Here is a 21,565-nt window from a genome sequence, read left to right as displayed (position 1 = left end):
CTCTGTTGCACAGGCTGGAGTGCAGTGGTGTGATGTCAGCTCACGGCAACCTCTGTCTCCTAGGATCAAGCGATTCTTGTGCCTCAGCCTCCCGAGTTGCTGGTATTACAAGTGCATGCCACCATGCCTGACTCATTTTTTTGTAGTCTTAGTAGAGACAAGGTTTTACCATGTTGCCCAGGCTGGTCTGGAACTCTTAAGCTCAGGCGATCCACCCTCCTTAGCCTCCCAAAATGCTGGGATTACAGGTGTGAGCCACCATGCCTGGCCAAGTAGTTATAGCAGCAGCCTAATACTACTGATCGTATTAGTAGTAGTTACAAAAGCTGCCATTTATGAAATGAACTGTACTAGTGCTTTGCATACAGAATCTCATTTATTCTTTAGAATAGTCCTGTGAGGAGACCTTATTATCTCTGCTGAATGTATAAGGAAACTGGGGCTCAGAAATTAATTTGCTTATGGTCACACAATTAGTAATGGTGGAGTTAGTATTTACTTTTATGTCTGACTCCAAAAGCCTTGCTTCCCTCTTCCCCTTGATATGCTGGATTCCAAGAAGAAATTTAGCGGAACATTTTTTTCCATCTTTCATTAATTTGTTCATTCAATAAATAATATTGTGTGCCTACTCACTTACCAGGCATTATACATAGAAGTGCTTATTGCTTCAAAACCTCCAACCCCCATAATATTCACTGTTAATGTAAAGGACAGAATCCTTTCATTTCTTGTTGGTCACTTCTTTGAAATGATTTTACAATACTCAGTCTTGCCCAGTATATAATATCTAGGTCTTTTTTTGTCATCTAATAGTAGGGTGTGGATTCCAGTGTATTTTCTGGATATTCTTACTATGACTTACTGGCATTATTAATATTATTGTACAATTATCTTATGTTGGTTATCTTACTATAATGACTGTGAAAATGGAGAAATCTTGAAGCAACTTTAAAAGTTTTTAGGCTAATTTTAGTCTAACTGAAATTTAGAAATTTAGCAGGAAGTATTTGGTAAAATGCCATCAGTATATGATATGCCTACTTAATAATAGTATTAGCTTACTTGTGCTTACACATTCATCCATTGCTTTGTGAGATGACTGGGTATGGATATAGCGCTGAAGCCATTCTAAGGGAAATATGCAATCTTTTTCTTCTTCTGGTAACTTTTAGGATTTTGTTTTTATCTTGAGCCTTCCGAAATTTCATGACGATGAGCCTTGATGTGGATCTTTTTGTTCTATGTGCTGGGTATTTGCTTGGTGAGCCCTTTTCATATGGAAACTGATGTACTTAAAGTTTGATGTGTGTGTGAGAGTGTGTGTTATATCTTTGATACATTTTCCCCCCTCAATTTCTCTTTTCTTTTTCTGAAGCATCTGTTGTTTAGATATTAGATCTACTAGACTTTTTTTTTCTGAGACGGAGTTTCGCTCTTGTTGCCCAGGCTGGAGTGCAGTGGCGCGATCATGGCTCACTGCAACCTCCGCCTCCCGGGTTCAAGCAGTTCTTCTGCCTCAGCCTCCCAAGTAGTGGGTTTACAGACATGTGCCACCACACCCAGTTAATTTTTGTATTTTTAGTAGAGATGGGGTTTCACCGTGTTGGTGAGGCTGGTCTCGAACTCCTGACCTCAGGTGATCCTTCCACCTCGGCCTCCCAAAATGCTGGGATTACAGGCGTGAGCCACTATGCTCGGCCTGAACTGGTTTTTTAATATTCCAGTCTTTTATCCTTTGAAAAAATTGTGGAATATTTCCTTAATTTTATCTTCTAGCTCCTCTGTGGAAGCTTTAACTTTTGATTTCTTTATTCTATTTTGTAAAAGTAATTTCTCATTCTCCAAATATCCCTTTTATAGAACTCTGCTCTTATTTCATGACTGCAATGTCTGTCTTCTACTCTTAAGAATATTTATAGGTTCTTTGGATGATTTCTTTAGCTCCCACCACCTCTTCAAAGTTCTTTTTTTCTGTTTGCTTTTTTAAATCTCTTGTCATGTTAAAGGGTTTCTTTGAACGTCTGATCATCTTTTTGTGTCTGTTCTTTTTATAGAATGAAGTTCTAAAGTGATGATGATGGAAGCCATTTGTGTAAATGGGACAAGTTTCTTGACTTGGGGCTTCACTTTAGTGTGATGATGCGGAAAGCCACTTTTAAATTCTATGACTCTGACATTTCATTATCTGTATGTTTTTTCCTGTTTCCCAGAAAATTTTTTTTTTCTCCAATTTCTGTTTGTATGTCTCGCTGCCAGTGTTCTTGTAGCTGGGAACAGTGGTCTTGAGTTCAGGTGGGGGGTTCTCTTTTCAGTAGGCATTTACTTAATTCTTTGTTTTTTTTTTTTTTAAATTCAGGACTACACTCACCTTTCTTCTATTCCCATGCCCCAAAATGTTTCCTGATGTCTCGTATATACTGCTAGTTTAATTAATACTGCGTAGGGGCGAGTGTTGGCCTGGCTTTGGGGAATGGGGTAGTGAATCAAGAGGTCTGACTGACCTTAAGTCAGTTTTCCTATTTCCCGGTGAACTACTTAGCCGCGTTTTAAGGATTATTTTGTTATTGATCAATTTCTACTCCTTTGGGTACCTCTGGTTGATCAATTAATGACTATGCCAGAGGAACTGTGGGAAAGATACGAAGGATAGATACGTTAGCTTTATCACTTTTCATCCTTTTGTGTTATCTTTTTAAGTGAATTTGTGGAGAGTTCAAATATGTACAGCATCAGTAAATTAAAATGATTTAATTAACGCATGGAAATGACAAATTAAAGCAAGGAGAAATAATTGCTTAATAGAGGCAATAAATAATGGCTTACCAGAAGAAGTTAGTCTGTAGCAGTATATGCCATGTGTTCATATATAGTTACTACAGAGACCTGGCATCTCTAGAGCAGTGCTTTCCAAGTGAGTGTAAACTGTGTTGTCCTTATTTTATTATTACCATACTACAGTGTATAAAAATTGAGAGATATCCTGGGTGGCTGGCACTTGAGATTAGATGGAGAATTGTCCATTATGATTCTTCTTAGTTGAAACAAATTTAGATTGGCTTAACAAAGCTACTCTTTCATTTTAATCTGGTTACCTTTTTTTGTGTGTGTGTGGAGACCAGAGGTAAGATTTCAATTAGGTGTCCTATGAAATTATTTCATGTGTAAATCTTATATCCTACCCTTGAAAAAAGCTGGAGGAGGCTGACAATTACTGCTCTTTAAAGAATACGCCTATGAATGAAACTTCTATATTTAGTTATACAATTTATATAGTTTATAGAGTGCAAAAGATACCAATCATTTTTCTTACTTTCATGAGTACACATTTATTTCCCATTTTATTTCATCAGATCAATATCTGTCATAATTTTGCTTTTATGGTCTTTTGAGAACATTTAGAATGCTTTATAATACTCTCATAATTTCATGTTTGGAATTATACAATTTAGCATTAATATAACAACTGTGCTTTACAGTATTAATTGTACATATATATGTAGAGTCTGTGGTTACTGCCAATAATCTTATGATTTATGTACAGAAATTTGTGGAAAACTGAAGTACATGATAATATAGTCAAATTCTAGATAGAAGTACCTGAGTGAGTTATGAACATGAAAGAATTCTGTGAGGAAAAAGAAATACTTAAGAATTTGATAAGCTATAGATTGGTGGCAAGTATTACACTCCTCTCTTGGACTACTATAGTGTTCTAACTGGTTACCTCTCCGTAAGTGCATTCTTCAAACAGAAATAATACTAGCTTATCGGAAAATTCTTGAAAAGATAGTACTGGGGAAAGCATAAATATTTATTACATTTTATTCTCAAAGTAGATACAATTAACGATCACTGTTTACCATGTTTAGGTAGAAATCGTTTCTTGAAGTTGAACGTGTTTTCTGTATTCAGAAAACTTAACATTTGATAAGATCTGTCTAAATTAGGGTTAGTAGAATTGGAAAACTTTCATTTTGGGAATGGTTTTTGTGAAGAAAACCTACTTGATACTTTTTTTTCTCATTTCTCTGATTCACAGGGATAAAATCACGTTGTTCTGTGGGTGGGTAAGAATAGGTATATAGGATCCATGGTTCCTCTGGGAACTTGGTTCAGTGACTACATAACTTGGTTGTGCATCAGAACCATTTAGGGGAACTCTTTTCCCCTTTCCATCTAATAAACAATTTAAAACATATACAAAAGTATAATAGTATAACAAGTAGGGAGATTTTTAGTGCTCTTTCTCTCTCTCTATATATAGTTATATCTGTATATCTATATAAATATATAAATGGGGTCCCCATTTAGACCTACTGATTCAGACTTGGGGCCAGAATTTGGAAACTGTTCAAGATAAATTCATACACAGACCACCTCAGGCAATTCTGATGCAAAGCTATGTTTGGGAAAGCATTGTTTTAGGGGAATAATCTAGACCTAGATAGATAAATGTCTCAAAACAAATGCTATTTAAATGATTTCTCTCAGCTGTACTTGTACCACCTCCTTATCTAGATAAATTCTTTCTTTCCACGTTTTCCTTAGTTTTTGTAACCAAATAAAATTATGGTAGTTTAAGTGGCCCTTTCTATTAGGTCTTTTACTTTCTGGCTTGTTAATGTTTACGTATGAAATTAGTGCTAAGTGAGTTTCTTTTAAAGTAATGCCCTGCATTGTTAGAGATTTTACATAAAGTACCTTTCCCAGACATCGTCATCATCTGATTTATTCCTAGAACTGCCTTGTGGGGTGGTTGATTTGATTTCCCTAACACTATATATGTGGAAATCCAGATCTACAAAGTGGAAAGTTGTACAGTTTCTTATAACTGGACATGGAAGATGTAGAGAATCTGGAAAGAGTATGTACTGATTCTGGAGTTTCCTAGGAGCTTGTATTAGTCTGTTCTCATGCTGGTAATAAAGACATACCCAAGACTGGCTAATTTATAAAGGAAAGAGATTTAATAAATTCACAGTTCTATGTGGCTGGGGAGGCCTCACAATCATGGCAGAAGGTGAATGAGGAGCAAAGTTACATCTTACATGGTGGCAGGCAAGAGAGCTTATGCAGGGGAACTCCCATTTATAAAACCATTAGATCTTGTAAGAGTTATTCACGACCACAAGAACAGTCTGAGGGAATCTGCCCCCTTGTTTTAATTATCTCCAGCAGGCTCTGCCCTTGACACGTGGGGATTATTACAGTTCAAAGTGAGATTTGGGTGGGGACACAGCCAAATCATATCAGAGCTCTTTTCCCCTATTATGTATTTCTAATAGTTTTTTTTTCCTTTTACAACTTGTATTGACCTGAGTGCAGGTGACTTATTATTGCTCAGGATGCTGCTTTTTAAAGTCTATCAAATTAATGCAAGTGATACACCATTTTTTAAAAAAGTAAGCTATAGCATATTCTGTGTCAAGATAAATTTAAAAAACTTCATGTGGAAATCTTTGTTTAGATATGACAGAATTGTTCTTTAGAATATCTACCTAGTGCTTCAGATAAGATGCTTTCTTAGCTGCAGTTAACAGAATTTCTGGCCAGGTGCTGTGGCTCACACCTGTAATTCCAGCACTTTGGGAGGCCAAGGCGGGCGGATCATGAGATCAGGAGTTCGAGACCAGCAGCCTGGCCAACATACCAAAGCCTTGTCTCTACAAAAATACAAAAAATTAGCCAGGTGTGGTGGCAGGCAGCTGTAATCCCAGCTACTTGGGAGGCTGAGGCAGAAGAGTCGCTTGAACCTGGGAGGCGGAGGTTGTGGTGAGCCGAGATTGTGCCACTGCACTCCAGCTTGGGCAACAAGAGTGAAACTCCCTCTCACAAACAAAAACCAAAAAAACCCAAAAACCAGAATTTCCGTGTAAACCATGGCTTAAGTAATGAAGACATTTACTATGTGAGTTCTAGAGGGAGGTGGTTCCAGAGTTGGCTGATTCAGTAAGCCAAATGTCTGTGTTTTGGATCATTTTCTTTCTGATTCTTTCTTCCATTGTGGCCATAGATGACTTCTTTAGGTGTAAACATCATAGGCAACAAAATTAAAAAGCAAAAGAGCAGGGCCTTCTCTACCAGTCTCTTTTATCTGTGGAAAATCATTCCCTGCAACTCGGGCTGACTTTACATGTTCAATTAGCGAGAACTAGTTACATACCCAATCCTAAATCAGTTACTGATAAGGGGAAATGAGATTCCTGTGATGGGCTTAGAACAGTATTGGTTCATCTTCTGGAACTGGAGGAGGGAAGCACCTATCTGATCCCATTGATGTCTCATATTAAACAATATCAGTGTTTTGTTATCTAAGAGGGACATTCTAATACGTAGGCAATCACTTGTATATACCAAACTTTAGTAACATAATTGTGACATTTTTCATTATACTACATAAGAGGTAGTCTAGTGCAAAAGGTGAAATTTTAGCCTTTAAGAGGAAGCATTTTTATTCGAGAAGCATGTTTTCCTCTAAGTACTACTTCATGATTGACTTAGGAAGCCAGTGTTTTGGCATTTAATCTACTAGTGACTTATTGCACTTATTTTTGTCTTGGGTACAGTCATTGTTTATTTTCGTCCAATATTAAGCTCTACAATTATATTACATGATTTTGGCATTTGTTTCTGTTTCTTTTAAATTAATTGGTGCTTTGTTTTTCTAGGTGGATTCTCCACAGTTTTCCTCGTGCGTACTCACAGTGGAATCCGATGTGCATTGAAGCGAATGTATGTCAATAACGTGCCAGACCTCAATGTTTGTAAAAGGGAAATTACAATTATGGTAAGTGAAAGAGTAATTCTCTTTCAGAAATTTGGCAAGTTTTTTTTTTTTTTTCCTTGAGATTGAGTCTTGCTCTGTCGCCCAGGCTGGAGTGCAGTGGCATGATCTCAGCTTGCTGCAACCTCTACTTCCCAGGTTCAAGCAATTCTCATGCCTCAGACTCCCAAGTAGCCAGGATTACAGGTGCCCATCACCATACCTGGCTAATTTTTGTACTTTTAGTAGAGACAGGGTTTCGTCATCTTGGGCAGGCTGGACTTGGACTCCTGACCTCAAGTGATCTGCTTGCCTTGGTTTCCCAAACTGTTGGGATTACAGGTGTGAGCCACCGTACCTGGCCTGTTTTGTTTTCTATAACATTAACCAGCTATTAGGCAAGCTGCTTATTTATAATAATATTTAAAGATCATTAAATTAAAAGATAATCTGGTGATTTGTAGTATAGTCGTCCCTTGGTCTTCTATGGGGATTTGGTGCCAGGACCCACTGCAGATACCAAACTCTGCAGATGCTCAAATCTGAGAATGCTCAAGGCCCTTATGTAAAATGTAGTATTTGCATGTAACCTACACACATCATCTTGTATACTTTAAAGCTACTCTGCTTTCTTTCTTTTTTGTTCTTAAATACATTTTAATTGTAGAGTATTTTCAGGATAGAAATATTTACAGAGTTATATAGTAAACACCAAGCTTGTTCACCATCCAGCTTAAGAAATTAAACTCTGCAAATACTATTGGAGCCTTCTGTGTGTTCCTCCTCAACTGTATCTCTGTATAGGCATACCTTGGAGATACGAGTTTGGTCCCAGACCACTGCAATAAAGTGAATGTTGCAAGAAAGCAAGTCACACAATTTTTTTGGCTTCTCAGTGCATACAACAGTTATGGTTACAGTTTTTATCTCCCCATTTTAGACCAATGTTTCAGTTCCCTATTCTTCTATATCAAACTATTACTCTGTGGAGGACCTTTCTCTGCCCCATTGTTGCATATTATGGACTGTACATTGTGTTCCTTGGTCTGAAGAAATGATAGTTGGCCCTCTAACTCTATACACTCTCTTTTGTTTTGGTTTTTGTTTGTTTGTTTTTGTTTTTTTTAAATGGCATTCTGAGCATTTTTATCTTCCATTGCATAAGCAAAGCCCAGTCCAGAGTCAATGTCTGTTCCTGTCAAGACCTATTCATAGCCCCCCGAGGGCTACCAGCATCAGTCTCACTTGCCAGCTATGTTGAGGGCCTTCCTATCAGGGAATCTCATCCATAGCCATTGGTAGTCTCTGTCTGTCTTGCTGACACTTAGAACAGTTCTTACTGGCATTATGTGCCTGTGAGGGTGCGAAAAGAACACGTCTTTATTCATCCTATGTCTGCACTGCTGCAGTACCCCTATGTGCGCTCATTTCATGGACCCAGGTGGCCACCTCCAGGGAGCACACGGACAGACCTGCTTGCTGATTCCAGTCACTTTCCCAATCTGGAAGGGAGTTCTTCTGATGGGCACTGACTTGTTCTACTTTAATGCACCCCTCAAATTTCCATAGGTTGTGTGGCCAGGCCACTGATCACTGCCTGTGAGTCAGTAAAAAAACTCAAACACAGGGGCTTCCACCACTGTTCAGTTCTGCCATTACTGTTAAAAAAAATAAAAAGTAAAAAAAAAAAAACTGCATGCAATTCAGCCCACCTTGCTGATACGTTTTTACCTTCTTTGATCAAAGTAGCAGCCATCCAAACGGAATGTTGTCCGTTCACTTTGGAACTGCTGTCTGTAAACCAAGTAACTCCTTGTTGGTTAATTAAGAGCTGTTCATAGTGCACTGTCCAAGTGTCCAGTAGAATCCAGCAGCACCTCACACAGTTCCAGAGTCAGCCCTAGGGGTAAAGAGGCTCCCTGCTTAAGAGTATCTCCTTATTGCATTCTCCAGGTAGCACAAGAGCAGACCCATCCTCAGTCTGCGTGGGCACCATCTAATCAGCTGCCAGCATGGCTAGAATAAAGCAAGAAGGAGAAGATGGAAGAGCAGACTTGCTGAGTCTTCCAGCCTTCACCTTCTAACTTAAAGTTGCAGTTCCTACCACCTGCTCTTTGGGTTCTATTAATTGGCTGAAGTGGCTGAAGTGGCTCACAGTACTCAGGGAAACACTTATGATTAGTGGTGTATTTTAAAGGATATTGCAAAGGGTACAAATGAAGTGATGCATAGAGTATGAGGTATGGAGGAAGGGGTACAGAGCTTCTTTGCCTCCCTGGGAACATCTCCCTCCAGGAACCCTCAAATATTCAGCTGTCTGGAAGCTCCCTGAACCCAGTCCTCTTGAGTTTTTATGGAAGCTTCATGATGTCAGCATTCCTTCCCCTAGGGTATAGTGCAGGACTCTCTCTGGGGAGGGTTTTAAGACCCACAATCAGAAAGGTGGGGAATGATTAGAGTCCTGCCTTGGGGCAGGTAAAAGGAGGGCAGGAGAAAGTTTCTACTTCCTGGGGCCTAAGACACCCAACATTATGACAAAAGACTGTGACTAGGGCTTTGGGAGTTATGAAGCAGGAACTGTGGACAAAAACCAATATAGTATCATAACACCACAACACTACACTGTAGTCTATAAAATGTACAATAGCATTATGCCTTAAAAATGTTATATGCCTTAATTTAAAAATGTTCTTAAAAAACAACTGATGATCACTGGAGCCTTCAGCAAAGTGCATTCTTTTTACTGGTAGAGGGTCTTGCTTTGATGTTGAAGGCTGCTGACTGATCAGGGTAGTGGTTGCTGAAGGAAGGGGCGGGGTAGCTGTGGACATTTCTTAACCCATTTATGCTGGAGGTTGCAATTTTTTGAATTTTTGCATGAGTGAAAAATCAGACCTTGGCAATGACCTTGAGCAGTAGGATATAAATAACTCCCACATGCTTAGCGTTCCAATAATGGAACACTGGTTGTAAGTGGATTTTAAACAGCAGTGAAGTTTGCCACATCAGTTGACTTTTCCTTTCATGAAAGCTTTTTCTGTAGCATGCAATACTGGTTGATAGCACTTTATTCACAGTAGGACTTCTTTCAGAATTGGAGGCAATCCTGTCAAATCTTGCCACTGCTTTGTCAACCATGTTTGTGTAATATTCTTAAATCCTTTGTTGTTATTTCAGCAGTGTTCTCAGTATCTTCACCAGGAAGTAGATTCCATCTCAAGAGACCACTGTCTTTGCTCATTCATAAGAAGCAGCTCCTCATTTCACAGCAATTCAGTCAGATCTTCAGGCTCCACTTAATTCTAGTTTTTTTTTTTTTTTTTTTTTTTTTCTGTTTCTACCATGTCTGCAGTGACTTCCTTCACTGAAGTCATGAGTTACTCAGCATCATCCGTGAGGATTGGAATCAGCCTCTTCCAAACTCTTGTTAATGTTGATATTTTGACTTCCTCCTATGAATCACGAATGTTTGTAATGGCATCTAAAATGGTGAATCCTTTCCAGAAGGTTTTTAATATACTTTGCCCAGATCCATCAGATAAGTCATTATTTATGGCAGCTATAGTCTTAAGAAACATATTTTTTTTTTTTTTTTTTTTTTTTTTGAGACGGAGTCTCGCTCTGTCACCCAGGCTGGAGTGCAGTGACGCGATCTTGGCTCACTGCAAGCTCCGCCTCCCGGGTTCACGCCATTCTCCTGCCTCAGCCTCCCGAGTAGCTGGGACTACAGGCGCCCACAACTGCGCCCGGCTAATTTTTTGTATTTTTAGTAGAGACGGGGTTTCACCGTGGTCTCGATCTGCTGACCTTGTGATCCGCCCGCCTTGGCCTCCCAAAGTGCTGGGATTACAGGCGTGAGCCACCGCGCCCGGCCAAGAAACATATTTTTTAATAATAAGACTTGAAAGTTAAAATTACTCCTTAACTCATGGGCTGCAGAATGGATGTTGTGTTAGCAGGCATGAAAACAATATTAATTTCTTTCTTTTTTTTTTTTTTTTTGAGATGAAGTCTTGCTCTGTTGTCCAGGGCTGGAGTGTGATCGTGTGATCTTGGCTCACTGCAACCTTAGCTTCCTGGGTTCAAGTGATTCTAATGCCCGAGCCTCCTGAGGAGCTGGGGCCATAGGCAGGTGCCACCACACCTGGCTAATTTTTTGTATTTTTAGTAGAGATGGAGTTTCACCATGTTGCTCAGGCTGGTCGTGAACTCCTGAGCTTAAGTTATCTGTCCCACTTGGACTCCCAGAGTGCTAGGATTATAGGCAAGAGCCACCGCACCCAGCCATCAGTATTAATTTTTTTGTACATTTCCATCAGAGCTCATGGGTGACTAGGTACATTGTCAGTGAGCAGTAATATTTTGAAAGGAATCTTTTTTTCTGAGCAGTAGATTTCAACAGTGGGCTTAAAATATTCAGTAAACCATGCTGGAAACAGACGTGATGTCATTCAGGCTTTGTTGTTTTATTTATAGAGAACAGAGTAGGTTTACCGTAGTTCTTTAGGGCCTAGCAGTTTTGGAATGGCAAGTAAGCATTGGTTTCAACTTAAAGTCACCAGTTGCATTTGCCCTTAACAAGAGAGTTAGCCTGTCCTTTGAAACTTTCAAGCCAGGCATGGATTTCTTCTCTTTAGCTCTAAAAATCCTAGATGGCATCTTCTTCCAATAGAAGGCTGTTTTGTCTACATTGAAAATCTATTGTTTAGTGTAGCCTCCTTCGTCAATTATCTTAGGTAAATCTTCTGAATAACTTGTTGCATTTCCTGCTTTACTTTGTACTTAATGTGTGCTGGAAATGGCTTCTTTCCTTAAACCTCATGAACGAACCTCTGCTAGCTTCAAACTGTTCTTCTGCAGCTTTCCTTACTTCTTCAGCCTTGATAGAGTTGAAGGCAGTTGGGGCATTGCTCTAGGTTAAAGCTTTGGCTTTAGGGAATGTAGCGGTTGGCTTGATCTTCTGTCTAGACCATTGAAACTTTCTTCATGTCAGCAATGAGGCTGTTTTGCTTTTTTACCATTTGTGTGTCCATGGGAGTAGCACTTTTAACTTCCTTCAAGAATTTTTCCGTTGCATTCAAAATTTGGCTGACTGGTGTAATAAAAGGCTTAGATGTTGCCCTTCTTTGGCTTTCCATGTGCCTTTCTCACTAAGCTTAACTATTTCTAGCTTTTGATTAAAACAAGAGTTGTGGGACTCTTCAGTATTGTTGTATTTTATGACGTAGGAAACCTCAAGGAGAGGGAGCCTGAGGAATGGCTAGCCGGTGAAACAGTTAGAACACATATAACATTTATTGATTAAGTTCACTGTGTTATATGGACACAGTTTGTGTTGCCATGAAACAATTAGAATAATAATATGAACCATCACTGATCACAGATTATCATAACTGTTGTTATAATAATGGCAAAGTTCGAAATAGTGTGAGGATTACCAAAATATGACAGACACAAACTGAGCACATGCTATTGGGAAAATGGTGCCTATAAACTTGCTCTGTGCAGGATTGCCACAAACCTTTAATTTGTATAAAATGCAGTATCTGCAGAGCATAATAAAGCAAAGTACCACTTTAAAAAATGTAGCACAATAAAATGAGGTACACCTTTGCTATTCTCCTTATCCAAAAAAATCCTACTGTCTGAATTCTGTGTTTACTGTTCCTGTGCATTCACTGTATGTGTTTTCATTCACAAACAGCAATTAGTTTTCTTTTTCACTAACGTTGATTGTTTTTCTGTGAACTCTAATAGCAAGACATCTTTCAACAAGGGAAAACTTCTTTTTAAATATTAGGAAAAGTGAAAAATATTTTCATAGGCCATTAAAAACTTCAGTGACTCTAACTTAACTAGCCTAAGTAGTAAAAAAAAAAAAAAAAGTAGAGTAAAAATTTCCTTCTTTTCTAGGATTGCATATGCTCAGTGCTCTGGATAGTTTCTTGTTCTTGTTCTTATTCCTTGTCCTCTCATTTCTCCCCTCCTCTTCATCTTCTTTTCTCTTTCTTCATGGTTTTTTGAGTGCTTACACACAAACACACACACAGGTGCATATGTATATTTGAAGATTGTTGAAGTGAAATTCACATAATTATAGTATTTTTATTTTTTATGGCTGAATAATATCCCGTTATATGACTGTAACACAATTTATCATTCATCTGTTGATGCAGTTTAAAAAAATTATTTGATGAGCATTTGGGCTGTTTCTGTCTTTTGGGTATTATAATTAATACTGCCATGAATATATGCATACATCTATTTGCTTGAGTGCCTGGTTTCAGTTGTTTTGGGTATATACCTACGAGTGGAATTGCTGGGTCATATGTAGTTTATGTTGACTATTTTCCATGGCAGCTGAACCATTTTATGTTCTAAGGAAAGTCTTTTTCCATGTTATTGCCAACACTTGTTATTAATGTCAGTCCTACTTATCCACCTGCTAGGAGGGGGATTTCTTATTTTGTATCAACGTCTTTACTAACACGTATTACAATCCCTTTTGTTAGCAAATAAGTGCATTTGCACAATCTGACTTTTTTGAATTCTGCTTTTATTTTCTGTATTCCTTAGCTAGATTCGAGATGACTAGGCTTTGGCATTTACTTTTTTAAAAGTAAGGCTATTAGCTAGAAGGGTAAAAAGATATACCTCAAGATAATGGAGAAGCTTAGACTAAGTTCTCTAACTTGAGTAGAGATATTATAGTCTTGTACTATTGTACAAGACTTCTCTCTTCCTTTCGATAGAATTTGTATGATTTTGAGAGATATGATATATGAGGAGCAGCACACTCAAATCTTATGGTTTTGAACATTTTTTTAGGGAGATTAGTTTTTTAGAATGGTGGTCTGTCAACTTTTTTGATGATTCATCCCCATTATGTATACTTCCTTATAAATAATTCCCATGTTCAGTAGCCCTTAGTATTTCAAATTACGTTGCATAGTTAAAACTAGGTTTGTTGCTAATGATAGTTGATGTAAATTTATTTTAAATAATATTTTTAATAGTTGTTTTTAAATTTCCCAGTAGAACAGAGTAGATTATTATTCTTAACCTCATTGTATACTGATGACTATCTTGTTAAAGACGCAAAAGTTTCAATTTTTCATTTTCTTATTTCCGTATATTTGTATTAGCATTATCTTTATGGTTTCATTTTAGAAATCTTTTTAGCCACTTGGTCATTTTTATAGGTTATTTAGTTAAAAGTGCATGTATCTATAAATTCATGTAATAGCTACACGTAAATTGCAATATGTTGCAGGCACAACAAATGAGAATGTAATTGTTATTGGAGCTTAGTTATTTTATTTTTTAGATAAAATCAAATATAAAAGTTCTAATATTCTCAAGTTCTTTGTACACTTTTGGGAACTATTACTTTTGAATGAACCATTTTCAGAGTTGAATTTAAAAATAATTTTCATATTTGTCTGTTAGAAAATTACAGTCACATGCAGGTAAACTTTTTATTGAAACCATAGAAGCCTTTGCTTGGTTGAAATATGTTAGATTCTATACTCATGTTTAATTCTTGCCTTTTCAAATTCTTTACATTAATTTAGGCTTCAAACCATTGCTAATTCTATACCTCTAAAATGTGCATTTTCCAGTTTTCATTTTTTTTTCTTTCCAGAAAGAGCTATCTGGTCACAAAAATATTGTGGGTTATTTGGACTGTGCTGTTAATTCAATTAGTGATAATGTATGGGAAGTCCTTATCTTAATGGAATATTGTCGAGGTAAGTATTTTTTGCATTTGTATTATAATAAAAAATTTATCCTTAAATGGGTTACTAGATACCTTTGTTGTTTCCAGGGCAGCTGCTAACTTATTCTAGTCACTTATTGTAATCTTACTTTTCATTATCTCATTAGGAATATTGTTAAAACATTATTTAAAACCTAGTCATAGTTGCTGCAATTATGATATGAGCATGATGTAAATGCAGAATGAGAAAAGTGATATTGAGTTTAAAATAGGAAATCTAAGCAGGTACAGAGTTACAGTTCTTGCTCTCCATAGAATTCTTTTGAAATCCAACCAAGAAGAGCATAATGTGTCAATATTAATGTTGTAAGATTTTTCCAGTGCTCTACTATGTTATTGTAAACATTAAATATAACAAATTTAGAGGATGCATTTTGATCTATATAAACCTGTTTTTTGTAGTCTCTTGGTGTTGTTTGTAAACATTAGAATATAGAAAATCACATTTTATTTGGGCCTAATGTGATATTTTAAAATAAATACTTGTGTAGCATACCTTCATCATCATCATCATCATCATCAAAAAATTCCTGACATTTAATTTTTTTTTTTTTGAGATGGAGTCCCACTCTGTCACCCTAGTTGGAGTGTAGTGGCGTGATCTCGGCTCACTGCAAGCTCTGCCTCCCGGGTTCACACCATTCTCCTGCCTCAGCCTCCCGAGTAGCTGGGACTACAGGCGCCCGCCACCACGCTCCGCTAATGTTTTGTATTTTTGGTAGAGACAGGGCTTCACCGTGTTAGCCAGGATGGTCTCGATCTCCTGACCTCGTGATCTGCCCGCCACGGCCTCCCAAAGTGCTGGGATTACAGGTGTGAGCCACCGTGCCCAGCCTTAAAATTTTAATGTGTGGAAAGGTGGAGGCAACATTCTATTTCCTACAAATTTGCAAGCCATATTTGGCAGTTGTGGTTCTAGGGAGCCCTGGTTTACATTTACATTCTCTTCAGACAGTAATGATTGTTAATTACTATCCCAGGAACTCTTACAGTTTCCTGAAGGTTGAGGAGGAAGAGGGATATGATGATGATGTTGGAGAGAGTATGATCTTGTTTACTGCAGTATTTTAAGGAGGGAAGGATGGGGGAAATGAAGTGAATCAATGTAACAATGCCTACTGTGATGTATTTGTAACTTATTTCCATACACAATATTTAACAAACAGATGTTTCTCGATCGTTTTTTCTTTATATCTTCTCTACTATAAAGTACTGTACTGTGATCTCTTTTAGGAGAAGATACTCATTTTTTTCTACCCCATTTTCCTGAATTCTAGCATTTATAGTGCTAATTCTTAGTTAGATTAGAGTTTACTCATAGCCCTTGACTACTTGTGACTTTTAAAAGATATTTGAATCAAGCATAATCATAACCCTGGATAAATTTAATTGTCACTTAGAAGACATCTTAAAAGGGGAATCAAATGACCTTCAAGTTTGAGGGGCAAATTTTATTTTAAAGTAAGAGAGTGATCATATCTGTTTTTTGAGGAATGCATTATTTTGTTTTAAAAATTTTTTAGAAATAGTTATCCAGTATTCAAATCATCAAGCTCTGCGGTATATGAAATTTAAAATTTTTATCAAAGTAATTTATGTATATGGTTTAAAAAGTCAAATAGTTGACTGGGCACGGTGGCTCACGCCTGTAATCCCACCACTTTGGGAGGCTGAGGCGGGCGGATCACAAGGTCAGGAGATCGAGACCATCCTGGCTAACACGGTGAAAGCCCGTCTCTACTAAAAATACAAAAAAAAAAGAAAAAAGAAGAAAAAAATTAGCCGAGCGTGGTGGCGGGCACCTGTATTCCCAGCTGCTCAGGAGACTGAGGCAGGAGAATGACATGAACCCAGGAGGTGGAGCTTTCAGTGAGCCGAGATTGCGCCACTGCACTCCAGCCTGGGCACAGAGCGAGACTCTTGTCTCAAAAAAATAAAAAATAAAAAAAGTCAAATAGTTCTCTTAAGCTGTGGCTAAATCAGTACCTTTCTGCCTCATCCCTCTTCAGAGGTAGTCCCTTTAAAATATTTGAGATGTTTCTTATATTTACTTCCATATTTCTACACTGCATTATATAAAAGAGAATCAATAATTTTAGTGATTTCCTAAGGGTACAAAAGAGAAAGGACTTAGAAAATCAAGGGAAGTGTGTATGTAATTCTGTGCATGAGGAGGCTCTTGAAAGAAAATTTTCTAGTGCTATTTTTGATTTGATGTTTTAGATATTGTCTCTAAGAAAAGATAGGAATTTTACTTCTAGTATAGATATGCTCAGGTTTTGGACCAAATCAGTGTTTATTTTCCCATTTAATGGTGTCTGTAATTGTATTTTCTTATACTTTTTGTTTTTCTGGAGTTAGTAATTATCTCGTTTTTCATTTGCCTAATTTTCTTCATGTATATTAATATTTTAGTCCCACATTTTCCAATAGACATACAAATAATTATGCAGTATGTTTAGACATTTTAATATTTGTGTTGATTTCATTTTTTCTTCCTTTAAAAACACCTCTTGGGGAGACATCATTGTGCTTAATTTTGAACAGCGGTTAGCGGTCCTTCTGGAAATTCCCTTTGCCTCCCTTCTGTCTTGGATTCCCTGCTACTTACGCCACACCTTTGTTTTCACTCCCTAATTTGGAGGAGTGTGTTTTTCAGTAGCTTTCTGACTGGATTTTTGGGAGAAGCATTTTTGAAACCTTGATATATAAACATATTTTTATTCAGTGCCCACATTGATCGTTACTTTGGCTGGCTAAAACATTATGGGTTGGAAATAATTTTGATCCAGAATTTTGAAGATATCATTCCACTTTTTTCTTAGTGTTGTTGAGAAATTGATGTTATTGTGATTGCTTAATTTTTTCATGCGACATCTTTTCTCCATGGACACTTTTAGTTTGAATCTTTCCTTTATCTACGACGTATTGAAATTTCAAGATATATGCGCCTTAGTGTTTGTTGTTTTTGGTATGCTTTTTGTGGAGTTTTTGTCTTCCATTTTCAGTTGTCTCTTACTGGACTTCTCATTTTCTTTCAAATGTTTTGAGCTTTCTAGATTGATAATCCTCTGATTTTCTTTTCTTTCTTATTGTCTTTATTCTTTTTTTGTTGGAAGCATTCCTCTGTATCTTTTAGCTCTCCTATAGAATTTTGTATTCCTATTATATTATTTTTAATTTCCAAGGACTTTTTTTTTTTTTTTTGAGACATAGTCTTACTCTGTCACCCAAGCTAGAGGGTGCATAGCGCCATCTCAGCTTACTTCAACCTCTGCCTCCTGGGTTCAAGCGATTCTCATTCATGCCTTAGCCTCTTGAGTAGCTGGGATTGCAGGTGTGCACCACCACAGCTGAGTAATTTTTGTATTTTTAGTAGAGACAGGGTTTTGCCTTGTTGGCCAGGCTGGTCTTGAACTCCTAACTTCAAGTAATCCACTGCCTCGGCCTCCTAGAATGCCGGGATTATAGGTGTGAGCCACCACTCCCAGCTTGACTCTTTTTTGTTCTCTCAGTGTTCTTTGCTGAAATACACCTTGTTACCATGTAGGGATATTGGGGAAAAAGATACACCTTGTTCTTGTTTTAGCTGCAAATCTTTTGTTGTCTGTGGATATTAATTTCAGTGTGTCCATTTTTTTTCCTTTGCACCCCTGACCCTTCTTTCTTTCTTTTTGAGACAAGGTCTCACTCTGTCATCCATACGATTCCAACGTCAAACTTCTGGACTCAAGTGATCCTTCTGCCTTAGCCTCTTGAGTAGTTGGGATTAGAGTTGCACATGGCCATGCCCGGCCAGTTTTTTAATTCTTAATTTTTTATAGAAACGGGATCTCACTTTGTAGCCCAGGGTAGTCTGGAACTCCTGGCCTCAAGCAGTCCTCCCACCTCAGCCTCCCAAAGTGTTGGGATTAAGGGCAGAACCACTGTGCCCAGCTAATTTTAGTTTTATTTTTTTTTCTTTTCCTTGCTGTATTAGTCCGTTTTCTTGCTGCTGATAAAGACATACTCAACGCAGGGCAATTTACAAAAGAAAAAGGTTTAATTGGACTTACAGTTCCACGTGGCTGGGGAAGCCTCACAATCATGGTGGAAGGCAAGGAGGAGCAAGTCATATCTTTCATGGATGGCAGCAGATAAAGAGAGAGGGTTTGTGCAGGGGAACATCCTTTTTTAAAACCATCAGATCTCGTGAGACTTACTCACCATCGTGAGAACAGCACAGGAAAGACTTGCCCCCATGTTTCAGTTACCTCCGAATGGGTCCCTCTCACAACATGTGGGATTTCAAGATGAGCTCTGGGTGGGGACACAGCCAAACCATGCTTTCTCTTTTTTTGTTCAAAGTTTTCTTCAGATGTTTTACCTGCTAATGTTACTATATGTATTGCAGATCAGTTGTACCCTCTAAGTGGGCAATTATTTCTTAATAGAAGAAATCCAGAAGGCCTGAATGGAGTATGCTCAATTTTCTCAATGGAGTATATGCAATCTCATTTCTCAGATGAATCAATTAGATAAGTTCCTTTTTCTCCCATGGGGAAGGAGTGATTTGGAGGGACAAAAAATAGAGGACTAAATACTCTTCCCTTACTTCCTCTGTAACAGCTAATTGCATTACATAAAATTGTTTAACAAGGTATTTTAGTAAGGGAACCTATATAATGTATATAGTTCAGAGACATTGGTTATTATGTAGGGATAAAACTGTATAGAGAGTAAAAGAATATGTTATATAGCTCATATCCCCTTACGTGGTTTTAGGTATCCAGTGTTTACAATCATCTTTTGTCAAGTGTAATCATCTTTTGTCTTTGTAAATTTGTGATTTGGTACTGCTTTATTTGCTAATATATAAAGAGAAATTATGTACTTTAGGTCTCAGACTTCTAGAAATCATTATTGGTATTTTGATCACATTTATTTTATGAATAATTCATGAATAAATTATGAAACTTTATGGATTTTTAATGTCTGTTTTTAGGAAGTATTCTACGTATGTTCCCATGGATTATATATTTGTTAGTATTTGCTTAATTAAAAAAATCCCAAAATTCAATAGCATAAAATAACATTCGTTTATTATCTATCACCTGTGTATCCACGGGCCAGCTGCTTTCAACTTAGCTTGGTAGGGTGACACTGCAGATTTTGGCAGGGCTTGCTCACATGACAGTGGTTAGCTGGAATTAGTTGGAGTAGCTCTGCTTCCCGTGTCCATCATCCTCTTTCTGGCACTAGCAAGCTGTCCTGGGGATGGTTTTCTCATGTGGATGATAGAAACATAAGAAGGCATGTAGAAGCAAATGAGGCCTCTTAAGGCCTAGTCTTGGGACTAGGACAGTGATGCTTTTACCTTTTTCTGTTGGCCAAAGAAAAGCACATGACTGAGCCCAAATCAAAGAGCAGGAAATTTATCTGCCTCATTTATTGGGACAAACTGCAGAGTTACATGACAAAGGGCTTGTAAAAAGTCAAGTTTGAAAGTTTGCGACCAGTAATGCAATCTACTACAGATAAAATTGAATAATCTTGTTGTATTAGTCAGGGTTTTCTAGAGGGACAGAACTAATAGGATAGATATACATATAAAGGGGAGCTTATTAAGGAGTGTTAACTCATGCAATCACAAGGTCCCACAATATGCCATCTGTAAGCTGAGAAGCGAGGAAGCCAGTCCGACCGCAAAAGCTGAAGCAGTTGGAGAGATGTTCGAGGGCAGGAAGCATCCAGCATGGGAGAAAGATGTAGACTGGGAGGCTAAGCCAGTGTAGTCTTTTCATGTTCTTCTACCTGCTTTTTATTCTGGCTCTGCTGGCAGCTGATTAGATGGTGCCCACCCAGATGAAGGGTGGGTCTGCCTTTCCCAGGCCACTGACTCAAATGTTAATCTCCTTTGGCAACACCCTCACAGACACACCCAGAATCAGTACTTTGCATCCTTCAATCCAATCAAGTTGACAGTATTAACCATCACAGTTGTAAAAAGAAAAAAAGTCACATTATCAAAATTTAAATGGAATAGTAGGTTGCATTTATGGTTTTTTTAAACTAAGTGTTAATATGTGTACTCAGAGGAGGTTGTTGAACACCTTTTTAAGAGGTTAGAAAAATGTTGACTTTTTAATGTTAGTGATGAAATTTGGCAGAGTTGTAAAAAGCTTTTGTTTTGGAAATGATACCTCTTTGGGAAATATGGAAAGAATTGAGAGTTGTAGGCATCTCATTTTTTATTTATTTATTTATTTATTTATTTATTTTGCAGTTGCAAGATTTAATAGAGTGAAAACAGAGCTTCCATACAAAGGGAGGGGGGACCCAAAGAGGGTAGCCGGCTCGAATGCCTGGGTTTATATCCTGATCATTGTCCCTCCCGCTGTGCTCTCAGGCGATAGATGATTGGCTGTTTCTTTACCTCTTGATTTTGCCTAATGAGCGTTTTAGTGAGCTCTCTTTACTACCTGATTGGTCGGGCGTGAGCTAAGTTGCAAGCCCCTTGTTTAAAGGTGGGGCATCTCATTTTAAAAGACGTTAAGTATATAATGTTTGATTTCGAAATCTGACTTTTTACCTTTTTTATTAGAATACCTTCTTTTAAGCTTTAATTTTCAGAAAACTCTGATTTTGAGTAATGAAATTTTATTGATTTCATTTGAAATTCAGCCCAAATATAGTTTTTGGTTTTCTCTGGGGACTTGTTTTTTTGTGATTGAGGATTTCTACTTCAAAGGTTCCTGGATAGAAGAAAGGGAATTAAAGTTTGTTTAAAGTTTATTCTGCTTATTATAACATTGGAAGTTTGGAAGAGGTGGAGTGAGTTCAAGGTTATGATTTCTTTAGCTATGATAGGATATTTCAAGGATGTGAATATATACCAAGAAAGCACTTTTAAAAATCTTGTTTAATTATTCTTAAACTAGAGAAGGCTGGGTTTAATTAAAAGACAGGGAGTCTGCCAACTGAGGGAGTGGTGGAAGTTGCTGCATGGTCAGGTGCCCCAGTCTTCTGAGATAATCGGA

At 37.6% G+C, this 21,565-nt stretch overlaps 1 protein-coding gene across 8 annotated transcripts in view; it reads left to right on the top strand.

Annotated features, from left to right (window-relative positions):
* BMP2K (BMP2 inducible kinase) overlaps positions 1–21,565 on the top strand; it is a 143,356-nt gene that overhangs the window by 44,193 nt on the left and 77,598 nt on the right. For all 8 annotated transcript variants that reach the window (XM_074039831.1, XM_074039829.1, XM_074039830.1 and 5 more), the window contains exons 2-3: positions 6,672–6,790; positions 14,412–14,517. Coding sequence is in view for 3 of the 8 variants with exons in the window: in XM_005554968.4 (XP_005555025.3) it covers positions 6,672–6,790; positions 14,412–14,517 (225 nt within the window). In the remaining 5 variants the exon portion in view is untranslated. The remainder of the gene's footprint in view (positions 1–6,671; positions 6,791–14,411; positions 14,518–21,565) is intronic.

Source organism: Macaca fascicularis, chromosome 5 (genome assembly GCF_037993035.2).
Source record: "Macaca fascicularis isolate 582-1 chromosome 5, T2T-MFA8v1.1".
NCBI lineage: Eukaryota > Metazoa > Chordata > Mammalia > Primates > Cercopithecidae > Macaca > Macaca fascicularis.
Note: the sequence above shows the minus strand (reverse complement) of the source record. Positions and strands in the feature narration are given on the sequence as shown.